At 38.2% G+C, this 18,437-nt stretch overlaps 1 protein-coding gene across 1 annotated transcript; it reads right to left on the bottom strand.

Annotated features, from left to right (window-relative positions):
- Positions 1-389: 389 nt before the first annotated feature.
- On the bottom strand, positions 390-17,379 carry Capn6 (calpain 6). Its single transcript, XM_028767499.1, has 12 exons — positions 17,215-17,379; positions 7,559-7,690; positions 5,966-6,174; positions 5,297-5,489; positions 4,530-4,723; positions 4,214-4,291; positions 3,932-4,118; positions 2,475-2,597; positions 2,104-2,306; positions 1,431-1,552; positions 1,100-1,236; positions 390-572 (listed from the first exon to the last, which is right to left on the bottom strand). Exons 1-12 carry the CDS (start codon positions 17,377-17,379, stop codon positions 390-392), a joined length of 1,926 nt encoding a protein of 641 aa, XP_028623332.1.
- Between the last annotated feature and the right edge of the window lie 1,058 nt (positions 17,380-18,437).

Raw genomic sequence — 18,437 nt, forward strand, 5'->3', positions numbered from 1 at the left:
AGACCAGCTTGGCCTTGATCACCTCTCTCCTCCATCAAAATGCCCTACAAGGAAGATTTGTTGGCCAGGTGAAAACAGCAAAGACACATGTAGGCTGTCCAGATTCTTGTTATTGTCCCGTTTGAATCGCACCCCTGGAAGCCCTAAGGATCTTTTCTCAGTAAATGTATATATGATCTCCAGATGGGATTGTCACCTCCCCTGTCCAGCTGCTGGAGGTATATAGGTTATGTAGCTACTGATGCTACTTGGATCAGGAGGTATGGGAAATATCAGAAAAGGGAAAAACATTAATAAATGTGGAATTTCAGTAACTGTGAATCCTAGTTGAGACCTAGTGCCTGACAAAAGAAGATGGAAAGCTGTCAGGATTCACTGATGATGAATACTTAGAGCTCAGTGAGATCATCGCTAGAGATAACTTTGAAGCTGATGTGGCCTTGCTTGACTTTGGCAGTGGGACCACCCTTCTTACGCAGGTACAGAGATTTCAGATCACGGCAGTCGCTGGGGTCAGCATCCAGAGTAACCTGCCCAAGGAACTGATCACAGAATTTTCTGCTATTCCAGACCTGAAGAGACAAATCAACAACCAACTGTGAGACTGATGCAGCCAGTGACATCTAGGATGTACATCAAGTGACATATTTATTTTTTCCTGATAACCCTTTGATTAGGAAGATAATGTTACAAATAATATAGATCAAAGTAGACTAGGGATCATTTTTATTTGTGGGTTTGTTACATAAAGGCAGCTGGTCAAAAGTGTTAGGCCAGAAATACTGCCAGACTGACATTATCCATATTGACCTAGCAATATAGGGGTTAACAGAACTAGCAAATACGTGCTTTCATGGGACTTTATAGTACATGTGCTCACAAGTATAGTCATGAGCATATGGTCCTCTGCCTAAGGGATATAAAGTCAAGAGCTTTAAGTCAAAGATGAAGTTGGTGTTTTTGTTTAATTGGAAATGTTCTGAATATAAACCAAATAAATACTAGTACTTGCTCTGTATCCTCCAAACGTGATATACTTGGGAAAAGCTAATATGTGGTAGAGAACATAAACTGCCTAAGGTCCCTTGCTCAGTCTTACCTGGATGATAATAGGAATGTCAGTGGTCCTTCTGTAGAAAATGGCCTGTGTGTCAAAAATGGCATGCACAGTATTCTTCTGGACAGGGGAACGGACTTCTTCCTTTCCACATTTGATGATCAGATATGGATTGACAGCTGTAAGAAAGTGACATTTTGGCAGTTGTTTTGTTTTTTAAACCTAGTGATTAAGTTTCCTTTCTAGAGAGGCAAGAAGCTATGATTTCATAGTCTGATTCTGTTCTCTATGAGGGTTGAAATCTCCAGACTGAAAATATCAATAGAGATAATAAATGCTGGTAATGTATTCTAACCATATATGCAGTTCTTACTTTCATTGGCGTACTTCTTTTCCAGGCCCTCAGCACTGTGGACAGTGATCTGGGTAACCACCTTTGGGTAGCCACGTGCCAGGTTCCAGCAAGACATCTTGGGCATGTCCAATGTCAGTTCCCTACAACATTAATTAAAAAAACATGTGTCACTTCATGATGAAACCAACCTGTCTAAATAGAATTCATTATTGAAACATGTAAGAAGCTGGGTGACCTATCCCATTCCTCCCCAGATGTGGCTTTTTTTTTTTTTGAGGGTGGTTTTCTTTTCTCGGGTTTATAGGACTTCAACACTAGAGTTGGTACAGCTGGAGTGAACAGTAGCTTAGGCTCCCCAGCACTGAGAACAAGATAGGAGATCGAGGAAAAGTGCCAACAGCTCAGTAACAGATAGTACCAATCTGAGAACTGAAGTTAAAATACAAGTGGCAGAGCTTAAGAGACTGGCTCTTTCCCCTTACAAGCCAGATCAAGACTCTACATCTCAGATCTCCATTGGAGGATTTTTCCATAGCTCCACTCTGAGAAATATTTTGACTACCTTCATTTCAATTAGTGAGGTCTGACTTGAGCATATAATCTCATCGAGTATGTGTATAGAGGAATGAATATAGGCCAAGAATTGAAAGAAGAGGACAAGGGTTGGAAGAGCATCACAATAAAACTGAACCTGAGCTGGACAGGCACTTCCGAGAAGATCCTCAGTAGAAATTCGCTGGTACGGCCATGCTGGAACATGGTTGGAACAAGCACATAGTTGCCCTTCTTCAGATACTTGCTCAGAAACACAGTACGGGTGTCGATATAGGTAGAAGTCCCAGCACGTTCCTGAATATACAGGTGGTGAAGACGGAACCTTCGGTTCATCTCCACCTAGAAGCAAAGAAGATGAAGCAGTGCGCTCTGTTAAACTCAGAGCTTTTATATTAGAAGATCCCACTTCTGTTCTCTTCTTTATCCCTTCATAATTCTCTTAACTCTAAAATCTCCTAATTTAGACTCTGATGTTTGTATTCTTTCTGCTCCAAATGCTGTTCTTACCTTGAAGAGCTCAAAACCAATGATGTAATTGTCAGGTCTTCCCATTCGGCGGTAAGTGCGTAGGTCCTTCTGTTGCAGTGACATGATGACTTTATGGCCATCCTCGGGCACAGTGAAGATGTACTGAGAGAAAGGTGCAGTCAAAGAGATGAATTAGCAATCTCATTTAAGATAAACTAGTTGATATTTTATGGAATAAAATTCTTTTATGGGAAGCAGAGTCTCAGGTTAATTTCTGGACTTTACTATTGACCAGACAATTATGTAATGGAAAATTAAATCCCTACTAAGTAAAGATCATTATACTTGCTTCTCCCTATGGTATCTGGCATGTACTGAAAACTCTATTTTTAGGGTTTTGGTGCCAAGGAGGGTAAGTTTTAATACGTATGTTCCTGATAAGTTATTCATTTCGTCCTGTTATTATACCCTTGCATTCAAAGCTATATGCAGAAACATTTCAGAATTCATAAAGACGGAAAGCATTCTTATCCCACTGAACCAGACTTCGCCACACAGTCCTTGGTAGATTCATAAAGCCAACCCAGATATTTGAGCAACCCAGGCAAGGGCTCCAAATGTCAATCTTGAACATTCTCCATGTTTGGTACAGGTGCTTGGTAGGTACTGAAACTTTTCTACATAGGGAAGGGGTAACGATAATAAAGTTTCCTGACGGGCAATTAAGATGGAAAGAGAAAAGAAAATTATAAGTTAAGTAAACCAGTTTTCTGAACCTTTAGTGTTCTCCAAAATGCCTAGGCAATATCTATAGGAAGAAGAGATATGCCCGTGGACAGTGAGGCAGAGTTATATCTGCTATGCCTTGGCACATCCTCATATGGGCTATTATAAATTCAGGCTTGGGGTGCTTGAGAGAGTCTTGTTGTTTTCTTGAAATGTGCCTGGTCAGACATATAATATAATATGAGTGTGGTGGTAAATAGACTGAATTCGAAGCAGACAGGGCAGCGATTTACATCTTGAGGGGGAAAATGACCTCATTCTTGAAAAGAAAAAGCAGGTTATGATGATGGTTTTCAGAAGGGTAACCTATATGAAAAAGAATACAAGATATGATGTGTGCGATGTATCAGGTGAACAACTGGGCAGTAAAGACAAAGGAGGAAGAACTGAGACAGCATCTGGAAGCAGATCCCCACTCTGCTGTGTTGAGACTATCGCCAGAAGACAGGAATTAAGTTGTAACATTTAGAGAGAGGCAGCTGGAGAAATTGATTCAGATTTGTAAACATTACCAAGGTAAGTTTCTGCAGAAACCTTGTCTTCTGGGTCTCACAAGCATCTGAGTCAATCTCTGGGGATTATGGTTGATGAATATTATGCAATAGATTTGAAAACCTACTGCTAAATGAATACTCCAGAGAGGAGCAAAGTGAGTCCTGATTCTTACTGGCTGGATAGCTTGAAGGCAAAGGAAAATAATTGACTCTAACCTGAGGATTCTGCAAGAAGGTATCGCGGTTGTTATAGCAACCTCCTGATCGGTTCATCAGAGGGTCATCATCCACAGTCCAACATCCCACCACTGTTTCCAGCTCCTTGCGGCCAAAAACAGGGTTATTCACATTGCGGCAGACATTCAGTTTGTGAAAATTGTGGCAAAAATCTTCCAGACTCATCCTAAATGAAGGGAATAAGGAAAGAAATGAAAATGGTACTTAATATGCAGTTCTAATAAGAGACCCAAATTCCTTGTTGCAGAAAAATCTTCTCACCAAAATTCTCCATCATCAGACATAACAAGCCCCAGGTTCTTGCGATCTGTTACAGTCAGTTGCTGCCACTCTTCCGAACTAAAAACAAATAAAGAATAAAAAAATAAGTCATTATTCTTGCCAGAACATCAAAAGAAGAGAATGCATGATGACTAGGCCTTCTTTATTTTATCTCTGGCTGGATTGCAGATCACATGCTTGACTAAAGCCCAGAAATGTCTCTGTTATTTGACAGCTCACTAACAATTGAGAGGGATAGATTTGGGCGAACTACAGAGCTAAGGAGGTGTAACAATAAAAGTGAAATATAACTCACATTTCACTCCAGGGGCCACTCCATTCTTGTCTTCCCAATGGGTTCCTTAGGCGAACCATATACAGCTTCTCAGTACTAAAGACTTCCACAAGTCTTTCTCCAAGACGGAGCTTGCGAATATCAGTCATGGTGTAGGTATAACCCTTCAGTAGACCCCAGTCTGTTTCAACTTCTTGTTCCTCCTGGCTGGGAGACTGATAGCACATAAAGATACGTAAGGTCATAGGAATTGGGAGAGCCAAGTTCTGATTCCCCTCTATTTTGGTTGGTTCATCCCAGTATGATTGATTCAAGTTCTCCGCAGGTGGAAATTTGATCCTAATGTCTAATCTACCGTGAAAGCAAGTGAAAGAGAGAAAATAATGTAACGTAACAACTTACTTTAAACAATCAAATTCCAAATAATCACTGTCCTATATTAATATGAACTGTGATTTTAAAACATGTGGTAAAGCAGATTCATTCTTTGAGGGAACAGCTGTAAGTTCAATATCCAGGAGCCAAGATGATGGTAATAGCTTACCATAAGTTATTTGCACCACCTTTGATAGTGTCGTGGCCCTCAATGGAATGACTGGTTCAAAGGGATAAAAAAAATTCAATCTTCTCAGTCTCCAAACCAGGACTCCTTGCCTATGTTAGCTTTCTGAGTGTCATTATTGGCTCTTTTTGTGAGTTTCTGGGTTAAGTACAATGTTCCCTCCTAAATTTTGTTATCTTTTGTGCCAGATGTGAGCATAAAGTGATTGTTTAGGGTGAATGCAAACCTCAATGGAGCAGCAAATTAGACCTCCTTTGGTGAACGTTTTGTAAAGCTCTCCAAACAGCTTGTATTTCTCCTCAACAAGATCGGTGTAGCGACCTTTCTGCATGTCAATGATTTCAGCCAATGTGCCCGTGAAGTCCATGATGATATCAGTGATGGTCAGACCATCCAAAGCCTCATAACAGCCCAGAAGCCTGAAAGCAAGTATGCAGTTATCTCAGTGAAATTAGTTAAGGACAACATGCTCCCAAAAATTAAAGCAATTCTTGTGCAGCCTTTACAAGCTGGGTTTTCTATGGATATGAAGTGAGAAATACTTAGAGATTACAATTAACAATTTCTAAGCATAGGCTATGTTGATAAATGCTAGTTCATGTAGAAACTTCTTCCTACAGGCAGATTGCAGGCAGGGTTAAAAGGAGATGAGAATTCCATTTGAATTTCAGATTAACAACCTGAAAATTTTCATAGGAGACAGGAATTAACAGAAACCAAAGCATCTATGAGTTTTGAGAGGCTTGTCCAGGGCTAAAGAAAGGTCTTTAATCTTACTGAGCTGCAGCCAATTTTATCTGTGGTGTTGAATAGGGCAAAATGAGTGCCCAAAAGACAAATATGATCTTTCTTTCTTCCTGTATCATGACCACAGGCTAGTCAACCCCCTCCTTACTTTGCATACGCTTTTTCCAGTAGAGCATTCCAAAACTCATTCATGGAGGTGGAGAATGAGAAGACCAGATCTCCATTGATGGTGGGAAGCAAGTCATCAATCACCACCTCAGTCCATTCTCCAAAATGCCAGAAACGGAAGCGAAAGATTCCAGCATATTTTTCGGGCTTCCGAGGATCCCATTCCTGATCCTTATGGTTGGGAATTGCCTGGAAAGGTAAGAACAGTTAGTCAAGTACTACTTACAAGACTACATCCAGATGTAGAGGATACAGTGAAGTCCTAAGAAAACTATATAGCAAACAGAAACTTTTCAAATACACGTGCTTTTGAGTCTAGGTTAGAAAAGCCTAGGGTGTGGTATTTTCCCCCCCCACAACTTCTGTTTCCATAGGGCAGTTTTGCTGTGTGCAATATAACCATATCTGTCATTCCCACCCTAAATGTGTAGGATTCTGAAGAGACAGTCAGCAGGGTTCCCATAGATAATCAGTAAACTAGATAAGAGACTATCTACATAAATTTGTAGTCAAATGTTTAAATACATGAACAAGACATTTAAAAGTAATATCAGGATTGGAGAAATAGTTCACTGATTGAGAGCATTTACTCCATAATCATCAGTACTAGAGTTCGGATCCCAACACCCAAGCAACAAGCCAGGTGTCTCTGTAAATGCTTGCTCCCCCAACTCCTCAGATAGGAGAAACAGGAAGATTTAGGGGACCTGATGGCCTCCATATTAATGGAGAAAACATGAGTTCTGGCTTTAGAGATAGACCCTGCCACAAAATGACTAGGTTAAGAGAGCAAAGAGAAGATAAGAAATGTCCTCTTCTAGTCTCAATGCTTGCACATAGAATGCACCCACACATACATACTGCACACATTCACACAAATAAGCAATAAAATGAGTCAAATGAATCTTAAAAACTAAAACCAATACAAATACAATCCTTACTCTGGTTTGCCCTATCTAGAGTTTCTTGTAGATTTATTCTACATAATTCAGATTTTAGTCACATCATTAATAAAAATCACAATTGTGGAATTCTGTTTTTATAGCAACTTCACATAAAGAGTCCAAATCAGTTTTTATTGAAAAATGTTCATTGTCCTAAATAAAATGTTCTTTGTTGTTTGAATTTTATCTGAATAGTAAGGAGGAAGTTTTGTATTATTAATAATTTGTTAGAACATTTTCAAGGATCCTTTTCTATTTTTTTCACCTTTTCCGTTATGTATATATGTGTTAATGATTCTCTGGCTCCTACTGGCTTAATAACAAGTTGGTACAAAGAATACAATATGAAGAAATATTGAGTCAAAACACGACATGACAGCAAGTGAGCAACTGGTATATGTCACAAAGCTATTATTCAAAATGTCATTGTTAGAATCTAGCATACATGGATTTTCACTGTAAATCTGAGCTTGTCTTTATTTGTAAAATTTCCTACGATGGAAATAAGTTACCTATTTCTGTTTTCAAGAAACAGAATGATCTAGAAAAGTTATGAGCTGACTCTTTTGCTGTCAAGTTATTCAAGAAGAAAGCAGAAATAGAGTAAGATTCCACAGAGAGGGTAATACCTTTGTCCAGTGTGACTCCTGAACAGCCAAACAGGAAAATGCAGAGATCATTGCCTTGTTCCCCAGTCTTCCCTGGATCAGCTGGTGGTTGCTGATGTTGCCCACAATCAGATGGGGGTCATCAGAAATGTCCTGGGGAATACAGTAATTGGTCATGCAGTAGTCAGGGAGGAGATTTTCAAGTTACTACAAGCTGAGCTAAGCCTTTATAGAGGAGAAGCGATTGAGTGAGGCTAGGTGCTTTATAGATGGGATAAAGGAAAGGTTGGGGAGATTTCTAGCGAAAACAAAAAGCAGTGGAGAACCTATGCACAGAGAAAGGTCCCTATGGAGAATAGGTGAAGAAATGGAAGGAGAGAAGGGTAAGATAGGAGAGCATCTGCAGCTGGAAGGCCTTTGTCATTGGCATTTCACTATAGCAGTGAACATTGGAAGACTAGAACTAAGACTTAGCATGATACATTCTGATCTCATTTTTGTCAGGATGATATTTCCCTGAAGTACCCGTGCTTGTAAAAGGGTGATTACCTTCAAGACACAAGGTCTGATAGAGGATAACATTAATGCATCTGCCTTTCCAGGCAAATGAGCTAGGAGATCATCCAGGAAGTCCTTTTCTAACAGAAAGCAAAGCAGTTTCCGTGACAACCAGCTTTCCCAACCCTCACCTTTATATGAATACAAATGACAGCAACCTTAATAGCAGGCGTTAATAGATCATTCACAGGAATATTTCAACAGAAACTCTCCCCACAAGGCATATTCCAAATTATCTGGCCCATAGTGGGGGCAGTATTTGTTAGGGAAATACACATGTATTTTTACTTCTGATATCATTAGCTGGGTCATTCCTACTGTGAGTAGGAAAAATGAAAGCCAAATAATGTAACTAGAGCAAAATGTAATGAAAACAAAATGGAGTCACTTTGAAAGTATATTCAGTGACTAGAGAAAAGTTCATCTGGTGGTGGACTGGATGCTATAATGAATGACTGAGTGCTTGAGTTGACTACTGATAGGTCACTGGACAGGAGAGAAACATTGAGGCATAGCAGAAAAAGAGACAGGCATAAGCAAAGAAATATGGGACATCATATAATTGCAGACATGATGTGGCTCAGAGCATCAGCACTAGAAGACTTCAAAGATATCAAATCCCAATAAATCTTGATAAATGGAAACATTTTCATGGAAGTGGTTATTGGCCTGTAAGTTGAAATTCTGCATATCCTGTTGAAATAAACACCAGTTGCAAATGGAAGGAAAATCTAGGTGCACACTCTTTAAAATTATTAAATAGAAACAGCTATATTTTTCTGGTGTGTAATGTCTATTTTTAATGGATATAATTTTTCGTGAAGGCTCTGGTCTACAGAATGAAGCATTCCATATACCTATTAAAAGCCAAGATTGCTCTGGAAAGCAATTGGCATTCTGGGCAGAGACAAATCCAAACTGAAGATTAATTGTGCATCAACCTGCCAAAAGGAGTTGGTTAGGTGGATTGTCAGCTTCGGATTTTCTAGTCGCATGTCTGGTGCCTTATCACCACCTTTTCTCTTGGGAGACTACCTCTATCATACTAAGTAATTTATGGGTCATCGGCTGCTTTGTCTTTTCATTTACTGAGCATGGAGCAGGTGCACTTGGTGAGTCAGATCCTGATGCATCTTCTCTATTTCTCTATTTCTCTGCTTTTTCCAAGATGAAATTAAGAAGCATCATTGCGCCTCCCTTAGTCAGACATTATCATTTTATTTGGATAAAGATATGAAATTATGCCCCAATTTCTCAGATACAGATGAAATATAGGATTGTTTCCTAGTATAGAAAGTAGCCAAGTGAATATTGATAGGTGAAAAAATGTGCTTTTATATATTTTAAGGCAAATTCCTTGCTGGTTTTATTGAGAGTTACTATGGTTTGGTGTTACTTTGTAATATTTTTTAATTTAGATAAGCAGGAATCTACACCCAGTCAATACTTTGAATGTGTGAACTTCTACTCACATAAGGGAGCAAAGAGACACATAAGCATATTCAAAATGAGAAACTGGATAATTATTGTCCTCCTTGTATGAGTTGGATATAGCTATTATCAATAGCATACTTTACAATCTTATATTACTTTAAAGTTTTATGTCAAATACCTAATAGTGTATTTTAAGACACAGTAACAGTCATCAAATATTAAAAGTAGTGGAAGAAGCAGGGTCATCAGATAGGGGCAGACACTTGAGTCTCTGGTTATCTAATCACCAGGACATCCAGGCCTAAAGCCTTTAATTCTTCAGAAAAGTATAATATTAAAGGAACCTTAAGATTTCGGCTGTTCCATCCCTTTCTCTTTAAGCTTGTAAATGATCCTGTGTAAGGGAATAATATTGTGCAGCTCCCCCACAGATATCCATCGCTATATTGTACTCTCTTCTTTGCTCAAAACTCCATTTTTTTGCGAGATTTTCTCAGCTCCTCGTTTTAGAAAAAAAAATCACCAGGATGTATTGATTTCCAGAGTTCAAGTGACTGTATAAATCAGGCTTGTTCTACATACACGTACCATGATGTGGAAAACGGGAAAGAAACCTTACTAAAGCCCTAGGATGTACATTAAAAGACTAGAAAACAGCCAAGGAATTAGAAAAGATAAGAAGAATCCAGTGCAAATCTAAACACTGTGAGAACTTTTCAGCAATAGATTGAAAAGAAACAGAAAATTAAAGAGAAAAGAAAAGGCTCTTAAGTGACTTTTAATATGTATTGGGACACACTAGATAGCTTCCTTTTGAAGTTAAAGAAGGATGGTTGAGAGCATTTTTCTGTAACTCCAAGCTGAGAAGCAGAGCATAGATGGGACATTTCAGCCTGAGCCATTCTGGTGTGGTAAGAATGAGGTTCAGCAAGAGGTCACATATCCATAATATCAGGGTGACTTGAGAGTAGGGGAGAGATGTAGGAGATGCTGTGTTCCTAATGGCTCCAGATGTGCTGGCACAGTTAAAGGGATTCTTGAACTGAGCTGTTTGGCAAAGCAAAGCAATTTCTTAGGTAGAGTATACATAATACTAAGAAATTGAACATAAGAAAAACTGGAGTGCTTCCCAAATACTATCACCCCAAGATAAATGTTCTGCAGAGAAGGGATCTTTTCTAGGAAATATATTCTCTTGGCTGAGCATTGAGGGACTTCTCAATTAGTCTCACCTCATCCTTGTTCCCAGAAATTCCTGATGGGATCTCCATTATGAGATCTAAAACCCTCCAAAGTTCACTCTACTTGCAACAATTACATGCAGAACTTTAGCAACTGTTTATGCAAGTAACATTTGAAGGCAGAAAGCATAGAGATTCAGGTTCCCTTCAGGAACCACAGTAATACCAAATATTCTTTATATAACCAGCATCCAGAAGAGTAGGGGCAATTTCAAAAGCACCATGTGCAGTTTAGCTGAGGGAGCAGGTAGGGATACGGCCAGTCCTTCAATAGGTACTTGATGATTAACTATTCCTGGAAGGAGTAGGAGCTAATTGGCATAAAACTTCCATTGAGAACCTGAGAACCATGTGAGCTAGCCCAAGTAGCCATCATCTTATTCTCGGAAACTTGAACCAGAAGGGGAGTTCATAGGTAGACCTAGGCTCACAAAGCAATGTTGCATGCTCTCTCAAGAATCTAGCCTTCACCTACTGGGAATGTTTGTTTCTATGGGAACATTTTAGCACCAATACAACATTCTCTTCCTTCCAAGTAGAACTCAGTACGGAACCTAGAACAACAGAAAAAGTCAACTTCAGCCAGACCGTGGTGGCGCATCTTTAATCCCAGCACTTGGGAGGCAGAGGCAGGTGGGTCTTTGAGTTTGAGGCCAGCCTGGTCCACAAACCCTGTCTCAGTAAGCAAAAACAAAAGCAAACAAATCAAAAACACAGAAACAAACAGACAGACAAACGCTCAACTTCAACTTCCAGTCTAAAGAAACAAATCATTACCCAATGATATTTGTATCTGAAACTTTGAACTCTGGTATGAGATGAGACTCAGCTACAGACACAAAACTTCTTTACTGGGAAGAATTGATATGTCTTTTTAATGTATATATGTACATTTACATATAAATGTACATATATATATATATATACTATGTACATATATATACTAATAATATATAAATGTACATATAATAATATATAAATGTACATATATATACACTATGTATATATACATCATGTATACAGAATGTATATATCTGTTAACTTTAGGCAATAAGAAGGACCAACATGATACATGTTATAACATGGATGACCTGTAAAATGATGCTAAATGAAAGAATCTGTATAACTTTAAGAATACATTTTAGTGGAAAAGTCCACAATAGAAAAATCTGGACAGAATAAAAGTAGATTAGTGGTAGCTGGTGAGAAAGGAGTAACTTACTGGGAAATAACTTGGAGATTTTTTATTTTTAATTTTCTCACTTTTTAGATTATAGTACAATTATATCATTTATCCCTTCTCCATACTCCCTTCAATTCTTTCGTATATCCACCTCCTCACTCCTTCAAATTTCTGTCCTCTTTTTTTTACTAATTGTCATTGCATGCATACATGTATATGTATACACACATACATTCCCAAATATAACCTGTTCAGTCTGTATAATGTGATTTGTATGTATGTTTTCAATGCTCCCTGGGGAAAGCTACTTTTTCCACTCCCAGGTTTCCTCAGTTGCCTATAGTTACTTGTGTAGGGTTGAGGCCTCATGGGTTTTCCCCTGTTCAGTTGGGCAGAACATGAGAGTGTTACTGGATTGATGCAGCTATTATTGTACCACTGGATTGGGGTAATATTTGGACAACTCTGTCAATCTACCAAAAATGGTCACACTGTACACTTCGAACATGTAAATTTCATGTGATATAAACTGCATTTTCAAGAAAAATGAAAACTATCTGAAATACAGAATTTAAAATTAGTATAACATTTGGATAAAGCATACAAGTCTATTCAACATTCTGATGTGTAAACAATAGAACACACTTAGAATTACTTTCTGTCTAAAGACACAACGTCTGGACACCAGATGAAACTCATGAGCAGTCTAAGTCCAAACTACTGTACCCAGGTTCACCAGTAGATGGAAATTCTATTAACACAGAGAAGTATTGCTTCTATTATTATTCCATCACTGGATATCTTTTACCCAAGCAGGTATATTCTTCTTGGTATGTTTTCCTTCATAAATTTCCCCCTGCCAATCTTATGACCATAATTTTAACCTGGTACTTCTTTACCCTCTCATTCAATCCAGGCAATGTAACAAAATGGCCAATGGGTAGAGTACTCCATGAAGGCATACTAAACAAAGGCCATTGGCAGTAGATTGCAGAAGTTAGAAGTTGACCATGAGAGTTGACAGAAGATCTTGTGTAGGGGCCCTTTGTTCTTCCACAGCTGGCTGTGCAAATTCCCATGAGTCTTTGCTTCATGTAAGTCAGGGATTAGATGTGTCTGACTCTGGGACACTATTGTGGATGGGTATGAGTCAGTCAGGAAAAAAGCCAGAGTGCTTGGAGAAAAGACGAAAACTGGAGAAAAGATTTCTGTGGGAATTTGGCATGCAAATTCAGCCTAGGACGTGTACCTGCAGACTCACTATTACACTGAAACTTTATGGAACTTACTTCTCATGAATTATTAAGATGATAATTTATGTTCTCAGGCATAAAAGAAAGATAAAGAGCACATGGAAAATATTTGTATACCCAGAAAACTAGGAGAAAATCGGGCCACTGGCTTCTTGCAAAGAAACAGAGGTTTTCTATGGAGGATATGGATAGTTATTTGCTATTAGCGAATTTAAAATGTCTTTTATTTCCTGTGTATCTACTGCTTCTTTAAACCAAGCCAGAGCCAGGTGTAGTAAAACAGGCCTACAATTCCATCACTTGAAATTGCTGCGGAAGAATTATGAGTATAAGGCTATCCTGGGATTCATAACATGACTGTCTCAAAAAAAATACAGAAGAAAAGTTGCAAATGGGAAAGAATAATGTGAAACTCACACTTGTACCTCAAAGAAGTTGGGAAGCTTCCTAGACTTAAGTTTCCTCAAATGTCAATGGTATTCAGGAGTATGTAGTCTTAGAATGTAGAAGCTTTGAACAAGGAAGAAACAGAGACATCCAGATTAGAGTATTGGGTAAAGGATCATGGTAGAGAGCTTGTCCAGCATATACAAGGGTGTGGGTTTGAACTCCAGAGCTGGAAACAAACGTGTGCCAGATTTAGTTGCACACACCTGTAGTCTAGCTACTTTGCAGACTGAGTCAAGGGAATGACAAATTGAGATTTTTCTCAAAATAGAATTTTAGAAAATCTGTGGAATGGAGCTCCCTGTCCAGTCACTTATACTTACGTAGAGTACAGACCAGGAGGCAAGTTGGTTTATCATGCCATCTCCATTTTGAAACTTTCCAGGAAAAAGAGAAACCCTGGTTGAGTGTGATGTTTGTTATGTGGTAAGATGAACGGGAAAATGTCTGTACCCTTCCCAGCAAGCCAGTATCTCAATTTCCCTAATAAAGCAATGAAAGACAACGACCCCTCTGCTCTTCCTGAGTCAATTCAGAGAAGCCTATTACTGTGTGTCAGCTTTCCTGATGGGAGGCCAGAGAATAGTCGCATGGTTCTTCAACCCAGGCTTACCCTCCATTCTAGTTGTAAAACAAACAAAAAAAAATCCATAGCTTTCAGAGAAAATATCCCACAACCTTATTTTTACATGATGATCTACTCTTCTTTAAAAACTCTATGTAGCTTCTTGACGATAGGCTATAAAATAACATTTCAAGTATCTGGCTCCTTTGGGTTTATTAACTCTGTTTTCACACCTTATTCTTCAAAGGGAGAACACGGATCAGTTTATGGAAGAACAGCAGCAACACAATGAAGATGAAGTGAGTACTGTCTAAAAGGAAGTCACATAAATGCGTGTTTGTAAAAAAAAAAACTAGCCCAAATAATATTATGATAGGAGATAAAACTTACTTGGGCTTTGAAGTCAAGTTCTGAGTCAAATCTTAGCTTGGTGGAGGTTGGAACCTGAGTAAATCTTTACCTTCTCCTGGAAGACTTGATTTCCTCATCAATATGAAAGGCAAAATATCTACTTTTTTAGTCTTGTTTTGAGTCTTGTTTTGTTTCTACATTTATTTGGGATGGGGTGGGCACATGCATGACATCCATGATGTACACATGGAAGTCAGATTGACAACCTGTGGAAATTGGTTCTCTTCTTCCACCATGTGGGTTCGAGAGACCAAACTCAGGTCTATGAGTTTGACTGCAAGTACTTACCTGATGAATCATGTTGCAGACCCCTGTTATACTTATTTATTTGTTTGTTTAGGTTTTTGAGAAAAGCTTTCTCTGTATAGCTCTGTCTGTCCTGGAACTTGCTCTGTAGACTAGTCTGGACTGGAACTCAGAGATTTGCATGCCTTTGTCTCCTGAGTGCTGGGATTAATAGCATGTTCCACCATGCCCTACTACAGGCTATTTTTTTTAAAACCAGGAACACTAATTACACATCAAAGAACTTGTAACATACCTACCTTGCTAAACCATGGTTAGTAAGGATGAAGTGAAATCATACATAGAGAAGTCCAACACATAATCCAGTCCATACTAGGTATGTCATGAATGCAATTTCTTTTGCCCCTCCACACACACATACACACAGTCCTTAACATTGAAGCTTCCTTTATCCCTATGGAGCCATCTAGGATAAAATCTACAGAATTTGGATGAAGAAGAAGACAAAGTACAAAGAACCCAGCCAAGAGAGAGGGGAGACGATGCATCCAAAGCCAAAGTAGCAGAAGAAATGCTGTCTGTTTCATTCACATCTGAGAAATGACTTTGAATTGCCTTCCACCTTTGCCACCCACCAGATATCCTTCTGTCTTCTCTAGGACTTCACCCTCACCAGTCATCCTCTCTCCTGCATCTTCAAACTCTTTATGGTCTTTACTCCTTAGCCAGTGACTACGCTCAAGTCTGCTCATTTTTTAAAGGATACCCATCCAATGTACACTTCTGTCACTTCTCTGCTTCTTTTTTAGCTCCTTCTGCTACTTGTTATTACCATCAATTCATAAGTTTGATTCTCTCTCCTTTTTTCAAATATTTTGAAATATTTGAAATAATATTTGAAAATATTATTTTCAAATATTTTACATCTTTGGATTCCTAAACATGTTAACAGATTCTATTCATGTTTCCTGGATTTCTTTTATTACAAGCAAGCAAAATTATCTGCCAATAACTTAAAGGTTGAACCTCTGCTTTATTGCTGAGTTACAGTTCCAGGCTCCAGCCTTATGCTTTTATTAGGTATCGTTCGTTGTGAATCAACACTAGCTACTAGGCATCCAGGTCTGATGCCTTTGATTCTTCATAAAAACATATAATATTTTCCATAATATTAAGGAAGGTACTTTGCAACTTTAGCTGGCCCATCCCTTTCTTCAAGTATAGAAAAGAGATATTGAGATCAATGTATCTTGGCACCACCTGGTGGCAATGTACATGAACTAAAGTAACTCTTAAAATTCCATTTAAGACTTTAATGTGAAAATTGCAACAAGAACAGCAACAAAATGATTGTTGATTCCTTAAGGATGACAAACACTGAGTTAGTGACTAAGGTAGTTCACAACCACATATTAAAACACATTTCTGTGCAAAGGGAATCTTCAGGTCCAAGAGCTTGCACTTTATGATATCTCCCTACCTTATCATTGGGAAACATCTTCATTAAATTATCCTTTTTTCCAGTTGCAACCATAACTATAAATCAAGATTGCTAATTATTTTCCAGACTCTATCACTGTATCTTATTATATATTGGAGTCTAGTTCATATACAGTTTATGGAGATGTGTTGAGCTCTGCTGAGACACAGCACATAGATATTCCATTAAGACCAATAATAACTATTAGTAGCTAATATTAATGGGTATGGAAAGACTGCAGTTATATGTGAATCTCATTAGCTTATACTAGAATGACAAAGTGAATGATATTCAATAAACAGATGAAAAGCCTCCCTCCTCCAAAGCATCCTTTATGTTCTTCAAGCAGAAATCATTTCTCTGATGCTCTCTGTCTAAGAGGATATTGGCTTCATTGATCTGAGGTAATCTTTAAGGCAGAATCACAGGCAGCTAACTAAAGAGACAAGAGGATAGTTTCTTTCTACATTTCAATTATTTACTCAAAGTTATAAAAAGAAAAAGTACAGTATATTTCCTATTCTATTGTTACCGTTTTTATATGATTGACCAAATTTTAGTCTCTTCAAGTTAAAGCCTACTTTAAAACTGTCTCTGGGTGAGCAGATGATACATCATCTCTTTTGTGTTAGTCATTTAAAATTGTACATGCATAGGAAAACATCATGTAATATATATATATAATTTGTTAATTATAACTGAACAAAGAGAAAGAGATCAACGGTGAAAGCTAGGAAGAAAGCAGACAGAATTCTAAATTTTCTGAATAGTAAGTTGATGTAAGTGAAATCGTGGGTCACGTGGAGTTTCGAATTAAAAGGAAATCAAGGAGACAGAAGTGGGGAGAAAAATGAGGTACCTGAGGACGTTTCCACACAACCTTTCCTGGAAGCAGCCGGTTGAAAAACAGAGAATCATTCTCCGGTAGGAAGGTAGGGTCACAGAAAAGCCGGCCATCTTTCACGCATTCCTGCTTCAGGTCTTGGTACTTCTGGTTTTTGAAGAGCTTCAGAGGAGGACCCATTATTATCCAACTAGGTCTAGAATGACAAAAATTGTTACTTTGGAGGAACTTCTCAGAGCTTTCGAGGATTACCTACAATTTCACAAATGGCAGCGGCTGCAGTGGCTTACTCCCAGAGCCTTCAGATTGAGGAAAAGTCACTACTTTCAAGAAAAGAGGAGTCGAAGCTCAGATAAATGTTGGATCCTGGGTGAGCATCTAACCATTTTAGGACCTTGGTATGTTCATCTGCCAAATGGGACAAAATGCACTTTAATAGTTTCATTGGGAAAATAGGTAACAGATGTGAAGATTGCCAGCTAAGCATAAATCATTATAATGTAAAAAGTAATTTTCTGTTTCCACAGACATGGAACAGCTGAGAAAAGTACCGTTTTGAAATCTGATGATAAAGGAGAAAGAAAAATCACTTTACCGTGTTCAGAATGAGTCAGTGTCCTGCAGTGCTACATACTTGGTGCAGAGGGGAAAAACAGCCTCTTTCAATGCTAACAAGTCCGTTTACACAACTACTTTCTTTTTATTATTTAAAGAGTTTGTGTGTATTACTATTGGCCAAGAGGGCTAATGTATAAAACAGAGCTCGGCAGATGGCCTCCAAACACACATAAAAACATAGAAAGATTATATGATTTTTTTCCCTTCAAAGTGTAGAATCATTTGCAGACTCCAAAACCAAAAGGCAGACTGAAATTCAATTACACTAATTTGACAGACTATAGGTTTTTAATCCCATAGCAATATAATACACTATTGCTTCCCTTCCTTTGGAAAAAATAAAAGAAGGAAATCCCACATAGCTAAACAAAATTAATGCAGTGGCTTTTCACACAAAGTCTGTCAGACTGCCCTACATACAGAGATCCTTAACAATTGGTTTGTATGAAGATAATTTAAAAGGAAAATTTGATTTCAAATAAAATCAATAAATAAGGATATTTATTGTAGTGATAATAGATCTTTCTATGTCATGACTTGATCCACAAGGAAGGATAGATTTGTAATGGACTGAACAATTTTCCTCTGACATTTAATAGTAAATGAAAAAGTGTTGTGAA

Source organism: Grammomys surdaster, unplaced genomic scaffold (genome assembly GCF_004785775.1).
Source record: "Grammomys surdaster isolate TR1022 unplaced genomic scaffold, NIH_TR_1.0 173, whole genome shotgun sequence".
NCBI lineage: Eukaryota > Metazoa > Chordata > Mammalia > Rodentia > Muridae > Grammomys > Grammomys surdaster.

Bases quoted from the DNA above. Each gene is read 5' to 3' on its own strand.
- Capn6 (XM_028767499.1), bottom strand. From the start codon at position 17,379: ATGGGTCCTCCTCTGAAGCTCTTCAAAAACCAGAAGTACCAAGACCTG. The intron at 4,292-4,529 runs GTGAGTTATATT...ATTTGTTTTTAG, and splicing joins AGTGGCCCCTGGAGTGAAAT to TTCGGAAGAGTGGCAGCAAC. The intron at 2,598-3,931 runs GTTAGAGTCAAT...CCTTTCTCTCAG, and splicing joins CCTTCTTGCAGAATCCTCAG to TACATCTTCACTGTGCCCGA.